The 20,958-nt window shown below is 48.6% G+C and overlaps 1 protein-coding gene across 4 annotated transcripts in view; it reads right to left on the bottom strand.

The window, feature by feature from the left end:
* Positions 1-226: 226 nt before the first annotated feature.
* The window catches only part of RPTOR (regulatory associated protein of MTOR complex 1), a 159,109-nt gene continuing 138,377 nt past the window's right edge, over positions 227-20,958 (bottom strand). For 3 of the 4 annotated variants that reach the window (XM_056335082.1, XM_056335095.1, XM_056335102.1), the window contains 7 exons: positions 17,588-17,635; positions 10,885-10,991; positions 7,816-7,943; positions 7,644-7,730; positions 4,950-5,066; positions 4,239-4,368; positions 227-2,701 (listed from right to left, as the gene is read on the bottom strand). In XM_056335082.1, coding sequence (XP_056191057.1) covers positions 2,633-2,701; positions 4,239-4,368; positions 4,950-5,066; positions 7,644-7,730; positions 7,816-7,943; positions 10,885-10,991; positions 17,588-17,635 — 686 coding nt within the window. In that variant the 3' untranslated portion in view covers positions 227-2,632. The remainder of the gene's footprint in view (positions 2,702-4,238; positions 4,369-4,949; positions 5,067-7,643; positions 7,731-7,815; positions 7,944-10,884; positions 10,992-17,587; positions 17,636-20,958) is intronic. The other variant, XM_056335089.1, reaches the window with a different exon arrangement.

Here is a 20,958-nt window from a genome sequence, read left to right as displayed (position 1 = left end):
GGGCCGCAGTAACGCTCCGGGACCCACAGCGGGAAGCGGGAACGCCGCCGCGCGCAGCAGCAGCGACCCGGGCCCGGCCCCCGGCCCCCCCACGCAGGCAGCCCCCGGGACTGAACCTGGCTCCTGCCCCAGGAAACGATCCTCAGACCCAAAGTGTTTCTGCATTTATTTTTTATTAACCATTTATTTGTCTGTAATTGTTTTACTCTTACATTACAATCGTGTGGTTTTTTTAATATTTTTTTATTTATTTTTGTAAAATAAATAGAGATAAGTGAACTTTTAGGTAGGACGCTCTGGATCCTTGGTTAAACTTCATGATTGAATCTCTGCATCGGACCTGTGCAAACGGCCCACGCATGCTCGGATGAGGCTGAACCGGCCCTTACTGACAAACCCACCCCCCACGCAGGGGCCAGCTGCCCACCATGCACCTTTGCACTTTGCCAGGTGTTTCTTGTTCATTTAATGTATAGACTGATATTAAGTTAAATTTTTTTTTTTTTTTTTAAAGCTGTGTATGTTAATTGGTTACATGTAGATCCCAAACTCTGGCCCCATGCTCGCCGGCCCCCAGCACAGGCAGGGTGCAGGAGATGCGTGTTGCTGGAACAGCATGGGAGCACATCGGGAAGAGGCACAGCTCTCTGTTAGACCATAATTAACTTTTGGTAACTTAAAAGTGGGACTTACAGGTAGTTTTTCTGAAGTTTAAAGCCTTTGATTCATCATCCTGTGAAGTGGCCCTTGACCTCGCTGCTACAGGGGAGGCAGCAAAAGCGCTGTGGGTAAGGACGCAGCGCCCAGCCTTGGGCATCTGCTCCACCTCCACGGTCCAAGCGCCCTGGCCGAAGCCGGCACCCAGACACGAGGTACAGCACTTTGCATTCGGCCTCCCCGCAGCGAGCCCGGGATGGCCACCCGGCCACCTCCGTGACCCCCACGTGGTCCCACTTCCTCCACAGGTACAGGGAACAAGATTATCTGGTGTATAAGGAGCAGTGACAGGTCAGACACACTCTGCAGGTGCCATGGCAGAGGTGAAGCCTCCACCTGTGCAGGGAGAGAATGTTTCTCACCCCTTCCCTCCTTAGTGTTTCCTTCACTGTCAGCCCCACCGCTGGCAGAGTTTGCTGGGAGCCTGCAGACCCTGTGATAGCAGCTGGAAGAAAAACCGGGAACTTCTGGACTTAGCCTTTGTTGCCGCAGTGATTTTTGCACAGCGCAAGTTCTGTTCTTTGCCAGCTAAATTGCACCTCAGCAGCACTTGAAAGAAACTTGTCCTTTGGCTTTGCCTACCCAGTTCCCACACCCATCTCCAGACCAATCACAGATTTCAAGGGACAGAAACATTCATTACTCGGACATGGAAGGTGTGGAAGATGGAGCAGGCTTTCCCCTAGATAGCTGGGACAAAGCTGTTTTGCTCGAAGCAGGACGACCTGCCGTCTTCCTCCTCTTTAGCGATTCTCTTTTGTGCTCAGACCATGTGTGGTTACGTGCCCAGTGCTGCAGGGACAGACAAGCCGCAGCCACATCCACACAACCTGTGCAGCTGTGTACACACAGCAGCAAGTGTGCAAATTTTCCTAACCATCACTTTGCTGCAAGTGATTGGAGCAAAGAAAGCCTGTGGCTTGACCCTGGAGCCTCCCGCACTGGCTGGGCAGAACTCCCAGGCTACCAAACGTGTTTGTGGAGTTCACTGTGGGCAGAAGGGCAGTGGCTGCAGAAGTAACAGTGACTGAGACACCCCAGACCTTCCCACCCATGAGCGCTGTGTGCTTGCGTGGAAAGTGGTTACGTGAGTGACTTGCTCCGGGCTTGCTGGGATATTAAGAGACATTTGTTCTCTTTCTTCCCTCTTCTTCCTGTATGTGCAGCCTTATGGTATGGTGGCATCCTGCCCTGCTCTTGTCATGTCCTCAAGCCCCTTTCCTCAGGATCTCTGCCTCCCCTTGCCACCAAGTCACCTTCTCTCTTTGCTTCCGCTGGAGAGGATGCTGCAGAGAGGACCAGGTTCATGCAGAGGAGACACTTCCCTGCCTCCCTTGCCCATGCTCAGGCAGCGCAGGAGCACATACGTTGTTCTGCAGAAGGACAGCTCAGGTCTCGCTGCCCTGTCAGAGGAATTACTGTTTGGCACGGGGTAGGCAGCAGCTGGAGGGGTCCCGTGGTCCGGTCAAATGCACAGAGCTGTAGGTGAGTCCTGACTTCAGTCCTTAAAGCAACCTACGCTCCAGCAAAACAAAGAAACAAAGACTAAAACAGAAAGCCCTTTTTTCAAGGGTATTGCCTCCTCCGGTCTTTCCAAGCTCAGGAGCCGTGTTTCTAACAGAGAAGCCAACCACTGGAAATAAAAATAAAATGTTCCTTTTCTGTAGCTTTTAGAGGATATAGCTGGAAAACAAATAAACAAACAAACAAACACCCCCAACCAAACAAAGGAGATTGTCTCTCTTCCCCTTGTCAAAATCATCAGTAGCTAAGTCAGAAAAAAAATGTTCAAGTTATGGGTTGCAGCAGCAGCCAACACTAAACATTCAAGTCGATAATTTCACTATGTACATTATGGGTGAGACACGGCCCTGCCCGCTGGGACTCCCTTCTCCGGTGCCGCTGCCACGAGCCGTTATCTGATCCGCTTCTCCACTGAGTACACCGAGATGTAGTAGTCATTGCTTCCGACTGCCAGATGAGGCTGCGGGAAGAGCAGATCGGGGATAAACGTACAGGTGTCATGCGGTAAAGAGAGGCACACCACAGGCAAAAGGGTAACGGTCGACATTTCCAGCAGGAACGCCCAGATGCTCGAAGGCTCTTAAGTGCATCTGCCAATGCAGCTCTGACGACATTTCTGCCAGCACCTACATCATCCCAGGGAGTTATATGCCCATTTCAGCCAGAGGGAAAAATTATGGCAACTATTAGTTGCCAACTGCTAACATAATTTTTCTAAATGACTGCAAAACTGCTAGTTAGGAACAGTTGCCTGGACTGAAAATTAGCATTCCCTCCGCTGTGAGGCCCGGAACAACCCCAGCCGTGAAGACCTGGGCTGGACAGAGCTCCATTTCTTGGCTTATTTAAAGAGCAGAATGTTTCAAATAATTGGCCACTTCTTTCTCCATCCCCCAAACTGTAGGACAGCAAAACCGCTCTTTAGCTTTTTGCAAAGCGGCTTTTCACAGCCGAGGAGATGAGCCTTCCTTTAACCTGGCCATCTCCAGGATGCAAAATGCACATAACCCAGGCGGGAGAACGGCATTCCCCAACCCCCCCACCCCCTTGCTAATAAAACAAATCATCACAGGGCAGCACAGCTCTTCCCTCCTCTCCTCTAGGCCCTTTACCGTTCCCACTGCTCTTTCCCATTACATGTCAAATATTTGTGCTCTGATTCGCAGGTTTCTAAAATAACCCTCCGTCTAAATGCCACCTTTAACCTTCTGCTGTTTTTCCTATCTATGCACATTGTTTTCTTAGGCTTTCGGTCTCCTTCATTTATTCGTGTCTCTGGGTGAGCCACGGTCCCTAATGCAGATGGGCACCTGCCTCCTAATTAAGTAGCAACCAGATTCTCTCTCTGACAACTACTGCAGAGCCACCTCAGCTGTGACACATTCTGAATTCTCCTCTTTGCTCTGATTCTTTCTAGATTTTAGCAGCTTATGCCTTTAATTTTTGCAGTTCTCTCATTTTTCTGATGTGCAGTTTTTCTACTGCACAGCGTTAGGTCTTCCCAAACCCTTACGTAAGGCGGTGGAAAAGCAGCCCCAGAGACTCAGAGGGCAAGCCTACCGTCTGCAAGAGAAGCGGCACGGAATAAATAAGTACAGAGAATTCTGCATGCTGGAAGTGAGAGGCTGCACCTTTCCAGTCAGCTCCTGGCAAATTCACCTTGGACAACTTCTGTGGCAAGAACTACAGAGCTGAGCCAGGCTGCAGCCCCAAAGCGATGGGGAGAAACGGGGACAGCCTATTGAGTCGATCTGCAAGTGAGAAGGGCTCAGCCACTGGGATTCCTGCCCCAGCCTCAGGTGCACAGCATAAAGCAGTGGCATTGCCAGCTTGGTTGTCTGTGACCCACAAGCACTGAGGACCCGGGCCACGAGTCAGGCTCAAAGCATCCTCACAGCCCCCTAAGGCTGTGCTAGAGGTGTCTGCTCCTTCCTCTTTTCCAACACAGACATAACTACAAAATGCAAATTCCAACATCCAAAAGAGAGAATACAGACCCAGTGAGGATGGAAAGCCAGGCAGCTGATGGCTCCAACTCTTTGCCCCATAAAACCATCGTAGTATTTAATATTGTTGATCAGCTCCCCGTTTCCATTGTAGATTGCAGTGAACTGATTCATTGAGCCACTGGAAGGGAATCAAGAGAACGCAGTGTCACCGAGAAAGCTGTGGTACCAACAACATCACTGCCTGCAGCCCCCTTTCCAGCTGTGCTGACGTGAGCTGTGGGCAATGAGTTCTTGGAAGTGGGGGGACCGACTTTAACTGCACTGTGGCAACCTCAGTGCAGAGAGATTTACAGAAAGGTGGGAACCACAGTGACCTGTTACGCCGAGACATAAAAGCCTGAAAAGCTGATGCACCCACAGACTGAAAGTGGATCCACCAACAACCTCTAGGACATGGGGCTGTGGAGCAGTGGCTGGTCCCCACTCAGAGCCCACAGATACATGTGCTGACTCTGAACAGGGATCTGACACAGGAGTGTAAGACTGTACACCATCCCTCCAAGCCACCAGTGCACAGTTTTCACTAACGCCTGTGCAAGGGACAAAATTCCTGAGCTGCAGACATGGGAAAGAAGCTGCACTGTTCGTGGTGAGGTTCAAACAAACAACAAAACCAACACAACTCCGCAAATGATGCTTGCAGAGACAAACTGTCCTCTCTGTCCATTCTGGGATGCAAGAGATGAAACTAGAACTTACCATGCAAAGAGGTTGGCTTGTGGGTGAATGTCAAGGGCTGTCAGCCCTTTGACTATCTGAAGGACCTTCATGGACTCTGGCATCCGGGGGTCAAAGAACCGCACGTCTCCATTTACACTGCCAAAACATGAGTTTCACAACGTCAGGCTGTACCCAAACCCGATCCTAAAGCCCAGGAAATCAAGCCGTATGTCTGTCTGTGAGCTTACCACCTCCATCAGAAAATTAGGATGGAGAAGACATGCACGGCTAAATCCCCACTGATGTCACTTATATTTGGTATCACCCACAATGCATTAAGTACTGTGCAAAAAGCTCTGCCCTCAGGAGTGATCCATCATTACTTTTATCGCTTACAGCTCATTGCTGAGTATAAGTGTCTTTACTGTTATGTCATACTCAACACACCAAGCTGCATGTCAGACCCAAATTTCTTCTCCTTTTCACAGTAGGATATTGTATTAGAAAACTCTAACCAGATGGGATCTGCTATTTCCATCCATTACACCAAATGTCTGGACACAGATGCACACGTCCTCACTGTCCAAAGTACTCTGTGGACCAGGCGTAACAAACCCTGCTAATGCTCTGGTGACGTGTCAATCCTATTAATGACTTTATCAGGGAAGAGAGAATGAGAAAAGCAATAGTGGCAGTGGCAAAATACTGTGCTTAGTAGTAGACTGGGACTTTTCAAACAGAAACGATTTGTTTCTGTTATGTGATGTCCCTGAAATACATCGGCAGAATCATGTCTGTTAGATGTGAAGAGGGGGCATCTTCTCCTACAGGCAGGGGACCAAGGACTGAGGACTTTGCTATGGAACACCCACTCTTCTGGGCTCCTTGTAAGAGACCGTCAGTTGGCGCAGAGACAGACAAACAGAAAAATCTCTTACAGAAATGAAATTAAAAATCAACTCATCTGATCTTATTCTGCTGGCAGCAGAAATAAGGCTTTTGGCACCACAACTTTTAAAGAGTTATTTTTTCCAAGTCACTGATGGCCATAAAACTGTGAATTGCCCTACAGAGTTAAGAACAACGAAAGCATTAAGAAGCATGTTACCTTCAGTTTCTTTACCTCTGGAATATCTGATCGCGATCAAAAGGCTGTTATACAGAATTACTTATATCATTATAAGAAACTCCAACTCCAGATGTCACGTAATTAAATTCAAGACAAATTAAACCTGAGGTTGATTTAGATTCTAAAGACTAGATAGAAAGACTGTTTGAGAAAGATCAAATATACAGTAAATTCATTTAAAGCTTTATAAGACTTGAAAATGGTTCTGAATGTATTGGAAGACCACGCAAGAGCTTTAAAAAGCAAGTCAAGTTCTGTGATGAGTAACTACATGGGCAAACACATCCCAGCGGAGCAACAGCAGGCAACAAGTCAACAGCAGCGAAGCTGCTCAACCAGAACATTCAGAGGGTGTTCAAGGACCTTTCCCAGTGGCGCCGTGCAGACCTGCTGGCTAACGAGAAGCCCCGCGGCGGCACCAGCACGCAGACCAACGTGGCTGAGCACAGTGGCGTGGGGAACCAGCACGGGGCAATGGGGAGTTGCAGGTGCTGGCTCCATCACCAGCCCTGTCCCACAGACTCCTGCCTCCACCGAGGCTCAGCGACCCGCTCCACAAGCAGTGCAGTGCCTGTGAGTTTTTCAGGAAATAGTTACACCGAGACCCCGCTATGTCCTAACATTTGGGTTTCTTTGGATCTTGCTGTCAACTGAAGAGAGTGAAGTGGGAGAAATCAAAAGCTAGGTGGCTTGTCTCAACAAACCGAGTTCCTCTGGGATGAGACCAGACCTGTCTTTTGAAGCACATTTTCTCCTACCTCTTCAATCCCAAGAGAAAGCACCACATGCTGAGAAGGGCACCGAGGAGAGGGGAAAAACAAGCCCTCAGACCCAGCCGGCCAAGCAGACAGGCCTGACCCCTGGGATTGCTGAAGGAGATTACAGAAAGGAAGATTAAAAACTGTAATATGTGAGCTCGACAAATCTGGTAGCTGCATCACATAATCCCCTTTCTGAAAATCTTAATACATTTTTGCTGGCCCATCTCCCACCTCAGGAATGTTCTGAATCCCAGAAAATTATGTTTTGTTTCCATTTTGTAATCAAGAAAGAGAGCCTCTTTGTGTGCAAACAGTGGCTTTGTGACAATAAATTATATTCTGCTGTTCTTTAATGGCCAAATAAGTATATGCTGCTCTCTCTGCAGTATTTACCAGGCAGCAGAAATGGATTTATGTGTAGAAAATTGCTAGACAGCAAAGTAATCCTGCACAGCAATATGCCCAACAGATGCAACAGCAACCTTCCTTCTCTTGTTCTCTCTCAAATGACCCCACGGAGATGTTGGCAATAAAGAACAACCACCATAAGATATACTATATCTAGCTTAGGTTTCTGGTTCACTCGATTCCTCCCTCACATGCCTCGTGACAGTGATTTCAGCAGATGCCTTCTTGTTTACTCTCAAACCACGCTAACAGGCTTCCAAGGAAAGCTTCAAGTTTCTTTTTGCCTTCTCTCCATCAGGTTTGGAGCAGGAGTTAATTACTAAAGCAAATGTCAAACTAAAGAGCTTTACCCTCTTAGCTCTTGAAAAAACAGAGGCAGAATTTAAATACAAAAATAAAGTGTGTTGAAGCGAAAACAGCTCAAACCTCTCTTACCTGACGCTCATGATATTGCCTTCGGGATGTTTCTGCAAGTACGCTTTCACCACCCAGGCTGTGTGCTCCCGGTAGGTCATGACACGGCTGAGGAGCAAGCAGAGAAATGTTTTGAAGGGGAGGAGGAGGAAACACGAGGATCCCACCGAGCCTGGGAAGGACGGGCAGTTACCATTCACTCAGAGCCATCCTCCTGTCAAACACGCGGATGGAGCCATCACCCAGCCCTGCCACAATTAACGAACGATGAGAATCACACGAGAGGCTGGTCACACAGCTGTCAGCTCCAGTGGGGATATCCTGAGGAGAAAGCACACAAAAGCCAAGCTGAGACCACGACAAGTCTTCAAGTCACGACAGTCAAGGTCCTAAACCAGAAGGACCCAACGTCCTCCCCCGCTTCCTTTCCCCATTCTGTCACTCAGAACGCTACGGCACTACATTGGTGTGACACTTTCCTTTGGGCTCTCTGGATGCCACCAGGGACAAGGGGGTGGTGACTCGGGATGATGGCCATTGCTGCTGCCCTGTGCTGAGCCACATGTCCCACAGTTCAGCCCAAAGAGCCAGGCCCCAAGGAGGAATTTCCAGCAAAACCAGCTTTTGCAAATCACTCAGCTTTATATGCCCAGATGAAGACAAGGTCGGTTTTGGGAAGGAAGAATCAATACTATTCTCTACTAGGAATATCTAACTAGTTAAAATAAATGGCCAGAGGAGTTATTTCTCCATAAACGATCTCTGTTGCGTACAAGTTGTAAATGCCATAGGAATGGCAGGATGGACAGTATCTGTTTGAAGAAGAGTCACCTAAGACAAACATACCTGTAGAAAGCAAAACCTCATATATCTAACACCACATATAAAGCCAAACATATAGTATGCCATAGGTAATAGCACCCACGCAAAAAAGAGGCACAACAAAGCTGCAGGGTGTTAGGTACAAAGCTGCAAGGTATTAACCCTTTTTATGCATCGTATCAACACCTGAGTGAGTTCTAGGAAGTTACTTAAATGCCCTGCATAAAATAAGCTTTTTTTTTTTTTTTTTTTTCCTGCCTGTACCAGACAAAGAAACGTATCTGGCCCCTGGAAACCATAACATGATTTTGCCAGAAGGCAGTTCCCTCTACCCAGAATGGCTCCAGTTATCACTAATGAAGTCCATTTCTTTCTGTTTCTTTTTATTTTCTTTTTTAAACACTTGGCGCTCTTCCTCCTTTTGTCCTCAGGATCGCGGCTGCACTTGTGCGGTGGCTGCTGGCCGTCGCAGTCCGGCCAGGCGAAGCAGGCTGCGGCTGGAGAGCCTGAGCGTGACCTTCCCCCGCACCAGGCAGCCGCGGCAGCAAGCGGCAGTGACACAGCCCTGGGCTCTTCAGCAGCGTCAGTGTGACACGCAAGCCTTTGACAACACGGTGAGCTGCTGACTACACTGCTGGAGAACCACTTACGCAAGATAACGCGAGCCAGCGCCGTGCCACCTACCGGTGCCTGCTCTAGGACATGTAACGAGGAGATCCAGGTTACCTCATCAGACACCAGATACTGTGCGTAGTAAGACAAGTGACACAGAAAACAGAGGCTGGAGCTTGCGAGGACAGCTATGCTGGGAATACGGGGTGCCCCCTTACTCTAACGCTGCTACTTTCCCCCTTTTTACATGCTGTTAGCAAAAGAATTGCTTGGAATAATAGCTCCGCCTGTTATGAGGAAAAACATTTTCAATCACAACAGGTAAAAAAGCTAAGCAGCACGGAAAAAGTAGGATAACAATCAGGAGACACTTTAGAGCTGCGTTAGCTAACGTCACAGTTCAGTGCTATTTTTGGTTCCGTTCACCTTCCCCAGCCTCAGCCGCGCGGAGCTGCTGGCTGGAGGCACCAGCCTTGGGGCTGCTCCAGCTGCCGGACCCAGGTCCTGCCTGTGAAGCAGGAGCAACCAGCAAAGTGAAAATGAAGCACTTGTTTCTTCAGCGACATCCCAAGTGCTTCCAGAGGTACGCTTTCTGTAGTTCAAAGAGTGGGAAGGCACCTTTATGAGCTTGGATGACATAGCTTTGCTGCTCTTTGTGCTGAATTTCACTTTTCCACTGTTCCTGAGTCAGGAAGTTCCAATCACTTCAATTTCAACACAACCAATCTTTGCAATTAAAAAAGAAACAACATGTTTTCAGATACTTTCAGTGCAATCGTTAATCATCCCAATTTAAAAGATTTTCACCCCCTAATTTTGCTGTTCCCTAATTTACAAAGAAAAAAAAAAGAAAGTAATTAAGATTAACATAGGCTTAATTATTCTGCATTGCAGGGTCGAAGTGTCATAATTAATGTTCATCCAAGGGTAATTAATTTCGAGAAGCTTTGAAAACCAGATTTCCTTTTTTCTCCAGCATGGTGACTCCATTCTCACAGACTAGCTGCTTCTCCTTATAATTTGTGAGAAACTTTCACTTGATTACGACCGACAGGCGCGCCTGCAGCTCCTCCTTGCTGCTGCAGCATGCAGTGGTGCACAGGCGTGACTGCTGTCAGCGGGGAGCTGCGGACCCCGAGTGCCCCGGGAGGCACCGGAATGCCGCAGGGGCACAGCAGGTCACCGGCACCTCCATCCTTTGTCACCTGGGCCAATGCGGGGCCAACTGACCCGAGTCAGGCTGGCCCAGGCCAGCAGCAGTCGCAGGGCTGCGTGCCACCAGGGCGCGGCCAGGCAGTGCCTGTGTCCCTGTCCTGCCGAGCACCCGGGTGCCGATGGGGAGCGGATGGGGCAGCTATGGGGGTGCTCCCCTCCCCGCGCGGGTGCAACTTTCCCAAAAGCTTCTCCGGCTGGCAGCCACGGGCGCAACGCTGGTCTGCAGTTAGCTCTGGCTGCCTACCAGGGGAGCAGGGGTGGTGGCGGTGAGTCCGAATGCTCCACTGCCAACCCACCTCACCGCTGTATTTCCTCAAGAATTTTTACTCTATTTCAATTACGTGCTAATTAGGAAATCCTATCTGCATCCTGGTGCCTGCCTCTGGATTTCACAGCCTCACCTCTCCCAAATGCTGCTGCACAGCTTCCAAGACAGACCTGACAGACCAAGTCTGTGCATGTTTTTGTGTATCTGAGGGGGGAGCAGCAGCTCCAGAGCCTGTCAGCTCTTCACAGCACAGTTCCCGGTGCTCCGGCCATGTGTGGGGTAACCCGCTGCCCGGGATGTGCTGTGGGAGGGGAACAGTGAGCGGGACGAACACGCAGCTGTTACCTGCACTTTCATTTCCCGATCCGTGTCCCAGATCCGGATTATCCTCACATCTCCCGATGTCATCAGGAGCCCGGTTTCTTGTTCCCAGTCAACCACCATTCCTGCTCCTAAGAAAAAACACAAGCAGGGTGTGCAAATTACTCTCCACATCAGCGCAGGTGGAGCTGTGCTAATTAGCACACCACCTTCTGTGACCTCATGTGACAGAAACCGTTATTATTAAGGAAATGTAAAATTACAGGCACACACATCCATACATCCTCCAAATGGGATCAAATCAGCTGGGCCTGGATTTGAGTCCAAAATACACCTTTGACCCCTTGCTTAGCTTAAGGGCTTAGAAAAGCTGAGGCGCAGCTGGCCCCTCGGGCAGGTGAATGTGGCAGCATCCCTGGACGGCTGAGCTGCTGTGGACTTCCAAGGGGGGTCTTAATAAATTATCCACCACTTTGAGAACACCAGATAAAATGGTGATGGAAGCAGACTAAACTGGTGACAACACACAGAGCAAGACCTGTGAGCCTCTGGATTACCGCGACTCCTCATTCTAATAGGAATACGTGGCTGAGGGGAGATGCTTCTAAACAAGGAACAGCGAAGTCATTGCTGCAAGACACTGAATTAAACAGCTTGGTAGGACAGAAACCAATTTGCTACACAGACAGATAAGGAGAGGAGCATTCTGCAATTACACTAGCTAAAACACGTTTACGAGAGCTTTTGCTCCTCATCTTTGGGGGCATAAACTGATTGCTAGGTGAAGCTTAGAAAAACATCCCATCCATGCTGTAAGAGCATTACAAGGGATTTTCCATCCCCAAAACGCCTGACATGTGCACTTGCCTACAGACAGGTTGCTGGGCTGTATGAACTTTGCCGGTATGACAATTTCCAGAGAAGAATAAATGTATGTCACCTCCTTTCCCAGCTGGAGGAATTAAATGTCCAAAAGCCATCGAGTGAGCCAGCTCTCCTAAGCACAGAGCCACACAAGCATCAGAACAAACCAGAGACTGGGGTTTGGGAAATAGCTGGTAACGAAACCCCCGATTTGGCAGGGGACGTCTCTGAGGAACAATTCTTGTACATTTAATTAGAAGGGAGTTCTTTGTACCTGTGTGCCGCCTACACTGTACAGAAACGCTTTGCTTAGAGCAGAGGCTGACCAACCCCAAAGCTATGGGTTTTCCCTGGAGACTCTCATTCATACATTACAACACAAACAAAACCCCCAGGAGCACTGCACGAGGGAACCAGACCAGAACTCCGCTTTTTGTCTTTGTTTTCATCTCCTCGGGCAGGCCTCTCCCCTTGGCAGAAGCAGCATCCTTGCCTTGCAGAGCAGCATTTTGCCCCCTCATCCACGCCAAACACTGTGGTGCTGAGCAGCCTTTTATCACACACGAACCCAGAGCCAGGCAGCGCTCTGCAATGCACCAGGGCTGCAGGCTGCTGCTCCGAGCCATTTGCAGCCGTCTTCAGTGGGATCCCTGTCTCGCTTGTCCAGAAGGTACAAATGTGATTTTGTCTCGATTTACTGCTAGGAATTAGCCCCAGCAGGAAATTTAAACCTACCTCAACATGCTCTTGGTCACCAAAGGGCCATAAGTACTTTTTACCGGACCGAACACTTTTACAAAGGGCACAAAGGAAACAACAGAGGTATCCTACAAACACACAGTTTTCTTCAAAGATGATGAAACGACCTTGTTTTGCACAGATCCAGATAAAACATTTTACTCATCTCCCCTTCCTAAGCATTGCATCCAAGCCGCTTCCTGATCTTGCTGCATACCACTGAGGAGATTAGTGACGTTTATTGACAGTCCGTCATCTTACTGCAGGAAATTTGGGACTCTCAGCTAAGCTGAGAGCTTGTATCTTTATCTTGCGAGTCAAATTGATTGTTGCTTCAGATTGCCTGGCAACTGAGAGGGCTGCTAGGGATCCAAGGCAAACAAGCAGGCAGTGATTTAGATGATAAACATCACTGAAGCATTTTCATTTGTCATCTTGTTTATGGCCCATGTGACAAGATAAACCTGGCAGGCTGAGACAGATATCGCCATTACCATCACTGATGGAGTTAAGTAGGCAATGTGCTCTTAGGCGGTTTTAAAGCTCCCGATTTTCCAGTTACATTCCCTAGTTTGAAGACAATGTTTTTCTTCAGTCTGATGGGTAGCAAGTCCCCAGCCTGTGGTGGTTCCAGGTGTCTTCTCTATGGAGGGGATAGAGACGGTGAATTTGGAGCAGTGACTGGCGCTTATCTTGGTGTACCTGTCAGGAAATTAAGCGCTGAAGATATGCAGCGATGGCGTCGCAATGGCTAGGGAAAGCTTCACCGAGGAAAGAAGCTCCAGAACTGTTTCCCTTCACGTGAAACGGCACTGAGAGCTCCCACGAGAGAGCACCAGCCAGAAAGAAGGGCTCGCCCCGAAGCAGGAGCTGACAGAGAGCCCAGGGGCAGAAGGACAGGAGGGAGGTGATGCTGCTGCGCGGTGTGGCTCGCGGTCTTCCAAGCAGTCAGTGCAGCTCCTGCTGTTCTTATAAAACTTAAATAGTCCCTGTAAGCGAGAACCCCTGCCCGCCAGAAGAGAGAAGGGCAGCATTTTGATCATCCCATAACGAGGGATCGTCCCTTTCTTCTGTCAGCCACCTTATTCTCGCAGAAAAACACACAATATCGCTGCTGTTGTTTCTCACGCACAGTGCTCGCGGGCGGCTGCAGCAGCCTCAGGGTACACGATGCTCATATTGCACCACACAACACGGGCACCAGAAATAACGGAGTATTTGCATAAAAGCCGCGGTTGAGGAGAACTCCTGGCACCTTCTTGCTGGGAGATGGGGCTGGCTCCACCTGCAGCTGAACAGTGGCAGGTCCTGGCTGCAGGGGACGATGCCGAGCACCAGCCTGGGGGGCTCTGCTCCCGCTGCAGCCCAGGCAACGCCATGTCAAAGAAGCAGGTGAAGGAAAGGGGACCCCAGGATGTAACTGGGAATACTAAACCAGAATTCAAATGTGTTTGAAAAGAAGAAAAGCCTTTGTACATAAATTTAAGTCGTACACAAGGGAAGGAAAGCTTCCTCTGGCTGCAAAATGTTAAATTCAAAGATGACGCTCCCAGTACAAGCTGAGACCTAAATAGCTGAACTATTTCTATGGAAGAGCAAAAGTTTTTAGGGTACAAATGATACAGTACTGGCTCGTGTTTATATGTTAAATTCCTAGTATTTTGGGATGAGAAGCAAACGTGGGACTTAACACTAATTATCATTTCCTTTTTAATTAACAGAGGTCCTTCTCCAGGATGTTACAACTGAGACTGCAGCTCACCTGCCGGGTTTTGGCTTGCACGTCTGGCATCTAAGATGCTTCTCAGCCTCATTCTGGCAAAAAGGTAATGTCCTCTGCAAACCTGTGCCACCTCCGCTCCCCCCTGGGCCACTGAGCCAGGTTTTACATTACCTGCCCCACTGCGTCCAAGCTCCCACCTACCTACAGAAACAGTAAACAGTGGCAATGCTGTGACACCAATGCAACTATCGGATAAAGACCAGCAGTGAAACTGTGGTTCCCTCAGAAGCCAAGGAACTGCAGAAACGGGCATCCTAGCAATACACTTCTAATGCATCATTAGCTAAGATTGCAGTTTTCCCATAAGGAACATTATGTTCCCAGATAATGAGCAAAAAATCTTCCACAGCTCAGGAAAAGAAATTTTTAAAGGTTTGTGGTGGTTTTTGTTTGTTTGCTTGCTTTTGTTGTTGTTTGAGTCTTTTAACACAAGTACTTGCAATTCTGTATGAGGTGAGTTTATGTACGAGGCAACACATACCAACAGGCATTCTGCAAGCTGTAACTTTCTATGGCTGTTCCCCCAGGATTCCCCCTGAGCAACAGATATTTGTCTGGATGGGATAGCTCTTTGTATAAATTTCAATAAATAACACTGGTGTTGAAAGCAGCTGCATTCTGAGTGTCTGCACTTACTTTTAACGTCACTGGAACGTGGCCAACCTGTACTTGGCATTTCAATGAAATCAGGAATACCTATATAGAACACAACATAAAAGCATCTCGGATTCTGACTGGTGATTTTTTTAATCATGGGCTTTCCTGGTTGAGCAATGAGGCGCATCACTGTTTTAATTTCCAGGAAGCAGTGGGAGGGTTGTATGACCTCACTCATCATTAATTTCTACAACAGCCTTTCAAAAAGTGTCACTCTTCTTATGCCAAGGACTATGCGCAGCAAGGGGGAAGAGTAGCTGTGATGCTGTGAATCCAATTAAAAGAACACAAACCCCTGGAGCTGCAATTTCTCAAGATTATTTTATTGCCATAAAAAAAAAAATCTGACCAGAAATAAGGTGCTTCTCCCACACTTCCTATTCCTAAAGGACAAGATACCACACCCCAGGGAGATGTGACAAGACTCACTCTGCTTTCCTCTCTCCCTCTTGTTCTCCAGCATAAGCTCCACTTGAGTTTGATCATTTGATCAGCTCCTTTTGCAGGTTAGAGCCTTCCCTCTGCCCAGGCTCCTCGCTGCCACAGGCTCCCCACACACCTTGGGAGCCCTGCAGCTTCCCAGGATTTTTCCCTTTCAGTAAGCTGCTAAATTTCTAAGAATGCTCCAAGGCTGCCTCTCCACTCTCTCCCATCTGGATCACTGACTGACTGCCAGAAGAGTCAGCAGTATTCAAAGCAAAGCAGGGACTCCAGAGGGCAAGGTCCTGTTTTTCTGCAGAGCAGGTAATTTGATGTCTTTCACTTTGTTTCAGGAGCCTCAGGAGCAGGAAGGAAGCAGGGAACTGGCAAGTATGTGCTGATGTTTTCTTGCGTGGCATCAGTATAAATTTTCCTGGGGTAAGACAGATCACGGCTGTTAATGTATCAGCACCAAGAAGCCCCCCAAGGCAGCAATGGACAGAGGCAAGCACAGGTCAGATGGATATTCTCTTGTTAACACTGTCTCCTTTGTATTGCTCGTTCGGTTCCGCCAATGGGAGGTAACGCAGCGGCGTGCTGAGACGCCCCAGAAGAGCTGTGATGGAGCAGAAGGTGATGCAGCCTGGGCAGAGGGTCGCGCTGATTCATCAGGAGACTCCTGTGAGCTCAGCTGCCTTCACCATGCTCGACACGCCAGCTGCGGACTCTGTGCTCACACGAACTTGAGGATTCCGGGTGACTTGCACAGCGGCTGGACGTGACCTGGACCATCAAGCCATTGGTGTTTCTCTAATTCACCACTGATCTGCAACACAGCAGTGCCTGGTGATTCCTACCTAATACCAGCACCCAGCGATGTGAGAACAAGCAGACACTCTCCTACCTCTCTTCAGTTAAAAATTCCTCACAGAAGCCCAAGCAACAAGAATAGATTTTCTGTGCTTTAGTGACAAAACTAGTATATTTTATCTAAACATTGCTGATGCATTTTGCTGTCAGGCAAACAGCTAATCTCATCCATTTTTAAGACTTCTTCAGCAGGAGAGAAGGAATCCTTTTGCTGTATTTTTCGTTAGGAGAACACCTGGCCAGAAAACGCTGATGAATGCTTTTTATTGATTCACAGTTATTTGTGTGCTTGGGACAGAGCACAATTGCTTGGCATCAGCCGTATCGATCCAGCAAGGGAGCGGCCGGTATTTCCTTAAACTGTTTGGATGCCTGGTTTACTGAGTGGGGAATTCCCTGCAGGCAAGTCTTGCTAATTTTAGCCTTTCCGTTTGCCAGTGGATTTTTGAGTGAAACGCAGAGCCAGGCAGCTAACAGCAACACATCAGCTTTGCTAATTCCTGTCCCCGCACTCTGTCTCTGAAGAGTAAGAGAGATTTGCAAAGACCTCAAGCTAAAGAGCTCCTAATCACACACCACTGCAATCATCTTTGTCCTATTAATCATTGCAGACACATTCAGCTCGTATCAGTCAGCAAGTACTAATAATTGATGAATAACCCAAGATGACTACGTGCACATTAACATCCGTGGACGTGCATACACACGGTGATGCCCTGACACATCAGCCATCTGTTTCCCCTGAAGACCCCAGCAGCAGAGGAAGGGGCCAGGCTCCAGAGCAATGCAGACACTGCACAGTCCTGGCTTCTACAGATGGAGGCTGGTGACTTCACCTGCCTTCCTTCCATGTGAAAGGACAGAGTTTAGAAAATTTATTAGGCATATCCTTGCCAAAAGCCTGCTATTCTAAGCCTCCTGGGAAAGATTCATCAGCTTCTCCTTTACACATGTTCATTATAGCAAAAGTGTATTACAAATAAACCCCTGTAAAATCCACATTAGCTTAATGGTGGTTCATGTTTGCAAATGTCATTCAAGCACTTTTGTTCAGGGACGCTTTGAAATCTTCCTGGAAAAAGAGCGCCTTGCATACCCCACCCACACCTCCTCTCCCTGCAGAGAGCATGACAAGATGCCCTTCTCCCAGCGGCTGGCTACGCGTACCTACAGAACACAGACACCCTCCTGCATTTCCCACGGCTCTTACGGACACAGAAACAAGGCAAGGAATGGGAGAGGTAGAAGCAAAGCTTTCCAGGAACCACAAGGACCCAGCAGTCATTCAAACAATGCCAAGAAAACCAACCAAACAACCAGTCAACCAACCCGAAGCCAGGCGAGGAGGTCCTTCCCACCCCAGCTGATTGTAGTAACAGGAAAGAAAGCACTCACCTCCCTGTTTACTTCTGTCAAGATAGATTGAAACCCTTCGGGCCAGACCTGTGAGAAGACAGGGATTAAGGGGTTGATGCTAAGGGTAGTGTTGGTCAGCCAGAGCAAAAATAAACCTTAAAAAAGGATTAGAAAAAGCAACTTAAATTAAAGGAAAGAACACAAAGGAGAAGCAGAAGCACCAAGAGCAGCACATGCCTCCATCCAGCGAGCAGCTTCAATCACAGCATTCCCTGGGAAGCCATCAATGGCAGCGCTTGTCATGTGTGAAGTGAGTATTCTGGCTGGCTGCCAACAGCACAGATTTGACATTTCTTCTTGAACAAGGAGACTATCCTTTGCATGATCTGGTCCCTGTTCTGCAGTAAAATGCATCAGGAAGTGACAGACGGAAATCCAAATAACTCATGGCATCTGTACAAAGCAAACCAAGCATGGAACACGAGGCTTCTGCCCAGAAGGTCTGGGCTCCCCATAGTGAGTGCCGCGGTACCAGGGGCTCCTCTGCCCCACTTCAGTGGACAGACAGCTGACCGGCACAGAGAGGGCAAACGATTTATGGGTGCTCTGTTTATGCAACTCAAACAGCAAGTTAGCCCCCGACACAGACTAGTTTCTAGCCACTGTAAAACCCCAGGCAACAAGACAGCATGGCAGCAAACGGGGAGGTGAGAGGCAGCTTGGGGTAACCCTGGGAAACCCTGCACAGGGTTTGGGAAGAGACCTGGCCAGCTCAGCCCTTGCCCTTTGGAGGCAATCTACCGGTTCTCTTTGCTGGACTGGAGAAGGGAGAACAATGCAGGCATCTGCAGAGAGCACACACACGGCTGGGGAGAGAACAGCTGCACAGGCGGCATTCGGCAATTGTGAAGCAGCTGGTTACACTTCGGTATTTTTCCAAATTCCAGAACTATGCTGCTTTCAAGGGCAAAGCCATTCTGACTGGGGAGCTGTGGCTTGTTTCCCTTTGTCACAAAGAAACAATACAGACTATGTCAGATTCGCTCAGAGCCACGAGCATGGCCACGTGCGGGAAGAGAAGCGCGAGCGCCGCAGGGCCCCGACCCAGCGCGGCCCCCAGCCGAGGGGCTGTGCTGCTCCCAGGCTCGCACCGCTCGCACAGCCCACCGCCGACCACCGCCCCTCTCTAGAGAAACTGCCGTAATGCCCAAAGTCTCCTGCTGTGAAATCACAGCTTCAGTGCACATCAGGTTTACGTTCTTCCTGCGCTGCCCAACAGAGAATGCCGGTTCTCCTGCCTCTCCTGACACACTTGGCTACTAACAGCGGGGCTTTGCCCTCCCCTCAGACCCCCACCTCTCACGCCAGAGGTCTGCAGGCACCGCCGTACACCAGAGCACCTGGTACCAACGTGGCTTTAAACTCCCCAATTCCGACTGAAAGAGACTTTTGTGGTGCATTGTGAGTGCAGAACTAAACAAGATCAAAATAAAAATAATAAAAAACAATCTTCTACAGAAAAAACGAGGGTGCCCACATGGCGGTTTGCCAGTGTTTAAATTAAGACTCACCTACCCCGACTCTCAACCAGCTATTAAGTGCAATGAACTGGGGCCAAGTTGAACACACTAACTTGGCCGTACCAGCTCATTTCTCTCACCTCAGCTCACACCACAAACAGGTCCTTTGCAGAATGTTAAAGTTCTGTGCCTCACGCTGGTCTGTTCCCCACTCCCAGGCAGCCCCGGAGCACGTTATCATTGACCTCCCATTGCTCAGACAATCCAGGGATGCTTTTCAAGCTTCCAAAGGATGTATTTAGATATGGCATATTCCTCTCTGCTTTTGTAAGTGGGAAAACTGTCTAGAAAAGTCAGTATTCTGGTTGCTGTCAAGACAGCTATTGAATTCAGAGATGATGTAACACATGGGAAAGGGTGGGAGAGGAGAGAATGAAATCAATAGTAGGAGCAAACTCACTCCAGTAGAACTCCTGAGCTCTGCAGCTTCAAAGATGCATCTTCAGTTTTATGAGGCAGTGCTGGACCACAACTATGCTCTTGGCAGCAAGATAACTGTTGAAGAGAGTCTCATTTCCAAGGGGACTTGATCCACATAGATCTTTTGAAGTGACTACATTTATTTCTCTCTCCACAAAGAAATCTGTCCTTCCAAACCTACTTCTATTGCTCCAAAGGTGAAAAGCAAAGAAAAAAGGAGTCAGACTTCTTAAGACCATAAGGGGGGGAAAAAGGGGGCAACCCCCCCCCCCCAGACTATCAGAAAGAGAACAGACTTAAAAGTTTCAATACTCCTGTTTTGGCAAGTTAACCATTCAACTCTTAGAGCTAAATCAGCTCTTGCCTCAGCTCTTAACTATTTTGCAATGTCAAACACTGATGCTAGCAATCCTTTCTGCTGCATTAAGGGCCTGCAGAGAGTAAGGTACAGTCAGCAAATGCTATGCTCTGGTAAGGCGTGCGCAGAAAGTGAGGCAGGAGAATGGAATTAGCCTGAAGGAGCTCAGGCGACAGCTGTCAGCACCCTCCCTGAACACGGCTGAGGATGCGGCAAGAAGCCAATGGTCACAGCAGTCTGGGCGAGTCTGCTACCAACACCAAGGAAGCAAATCCTGAATCCAGGGATGGTAAACATCAGCCAGCATCCTTCAGGGAAGCCGCTGTTGACAAGAAGAAATACAGACCAAACAACACTACAAAGGGCAACTGGAGATGACTACTGGACACCTTCCTCTCTCCCTAAGGAGACCCAGGGCTTCCAGCACTCGGTGCACTGCCACCGGCTTCCTCCTGCTTTTAATGACATCTCTGGAACAGCAGGTTTTGACCATGGCAATTTTCACAGTAGGCTGCAAACTTCCAGCAGCTTATAATCAGTTTTGCGCATATACCGCAGCGAGGCACAGAGCCTGAAGTTACCTTAAATACAGTTCCTCTTGCCTCGAACACCAGCGACGAACCATGAGGTGTTAAGGAAAACATAACAGATACCAGCACAAGGCAGCGCTAATAAAATCCAATGAATAGCTAAAAGAGCTGTGTCAGGCTCCTGTGATGAACCACATAGGCTCAGAAATGAGAACTGTCAGATTTTAAGGTCAGGATGAATTATGATGGTCATCTCATCCGACCTTTTGCATAGCACAAGCCAGGGAGAGCCTCACCCAGCAATTCCTGCATCAATCCCACAAGTGCTGATTGAACTACCGCACGTTTAGAAAAACTTGTAGCCTTGGTTAAAAATATTCCAGTGACAGAAAATCACCATCAGAGCATTAGTACATTACCAGGTCTCAGAAGGACGAAACGTCCACCTCCTTTAATGTCCTAAAACAAACTTCAGGGTTACTCAAGCTGGTCTTCTGGCTTCTCCCTATGCATGGCTGGATG

Source organism: Falco biarmicus, chromosome 1 (assembly GCF_023638135.1).
Source record: "Falco biarmicus isolate bFalBia1 chromosome 1, bFalBia1.pri, whole genome shotgun sequence".
Classification (NCBI taxonomy): Eukaryota; Metazoa; Chordata; class Aves; order Falconiformes; family Falconidae; genus Falco; species Falco biarmicus.
Note: the sequence above shows the minus strand (reverse complement) of the source record. Positions and strands in the feature narration are given on the sequence as shown.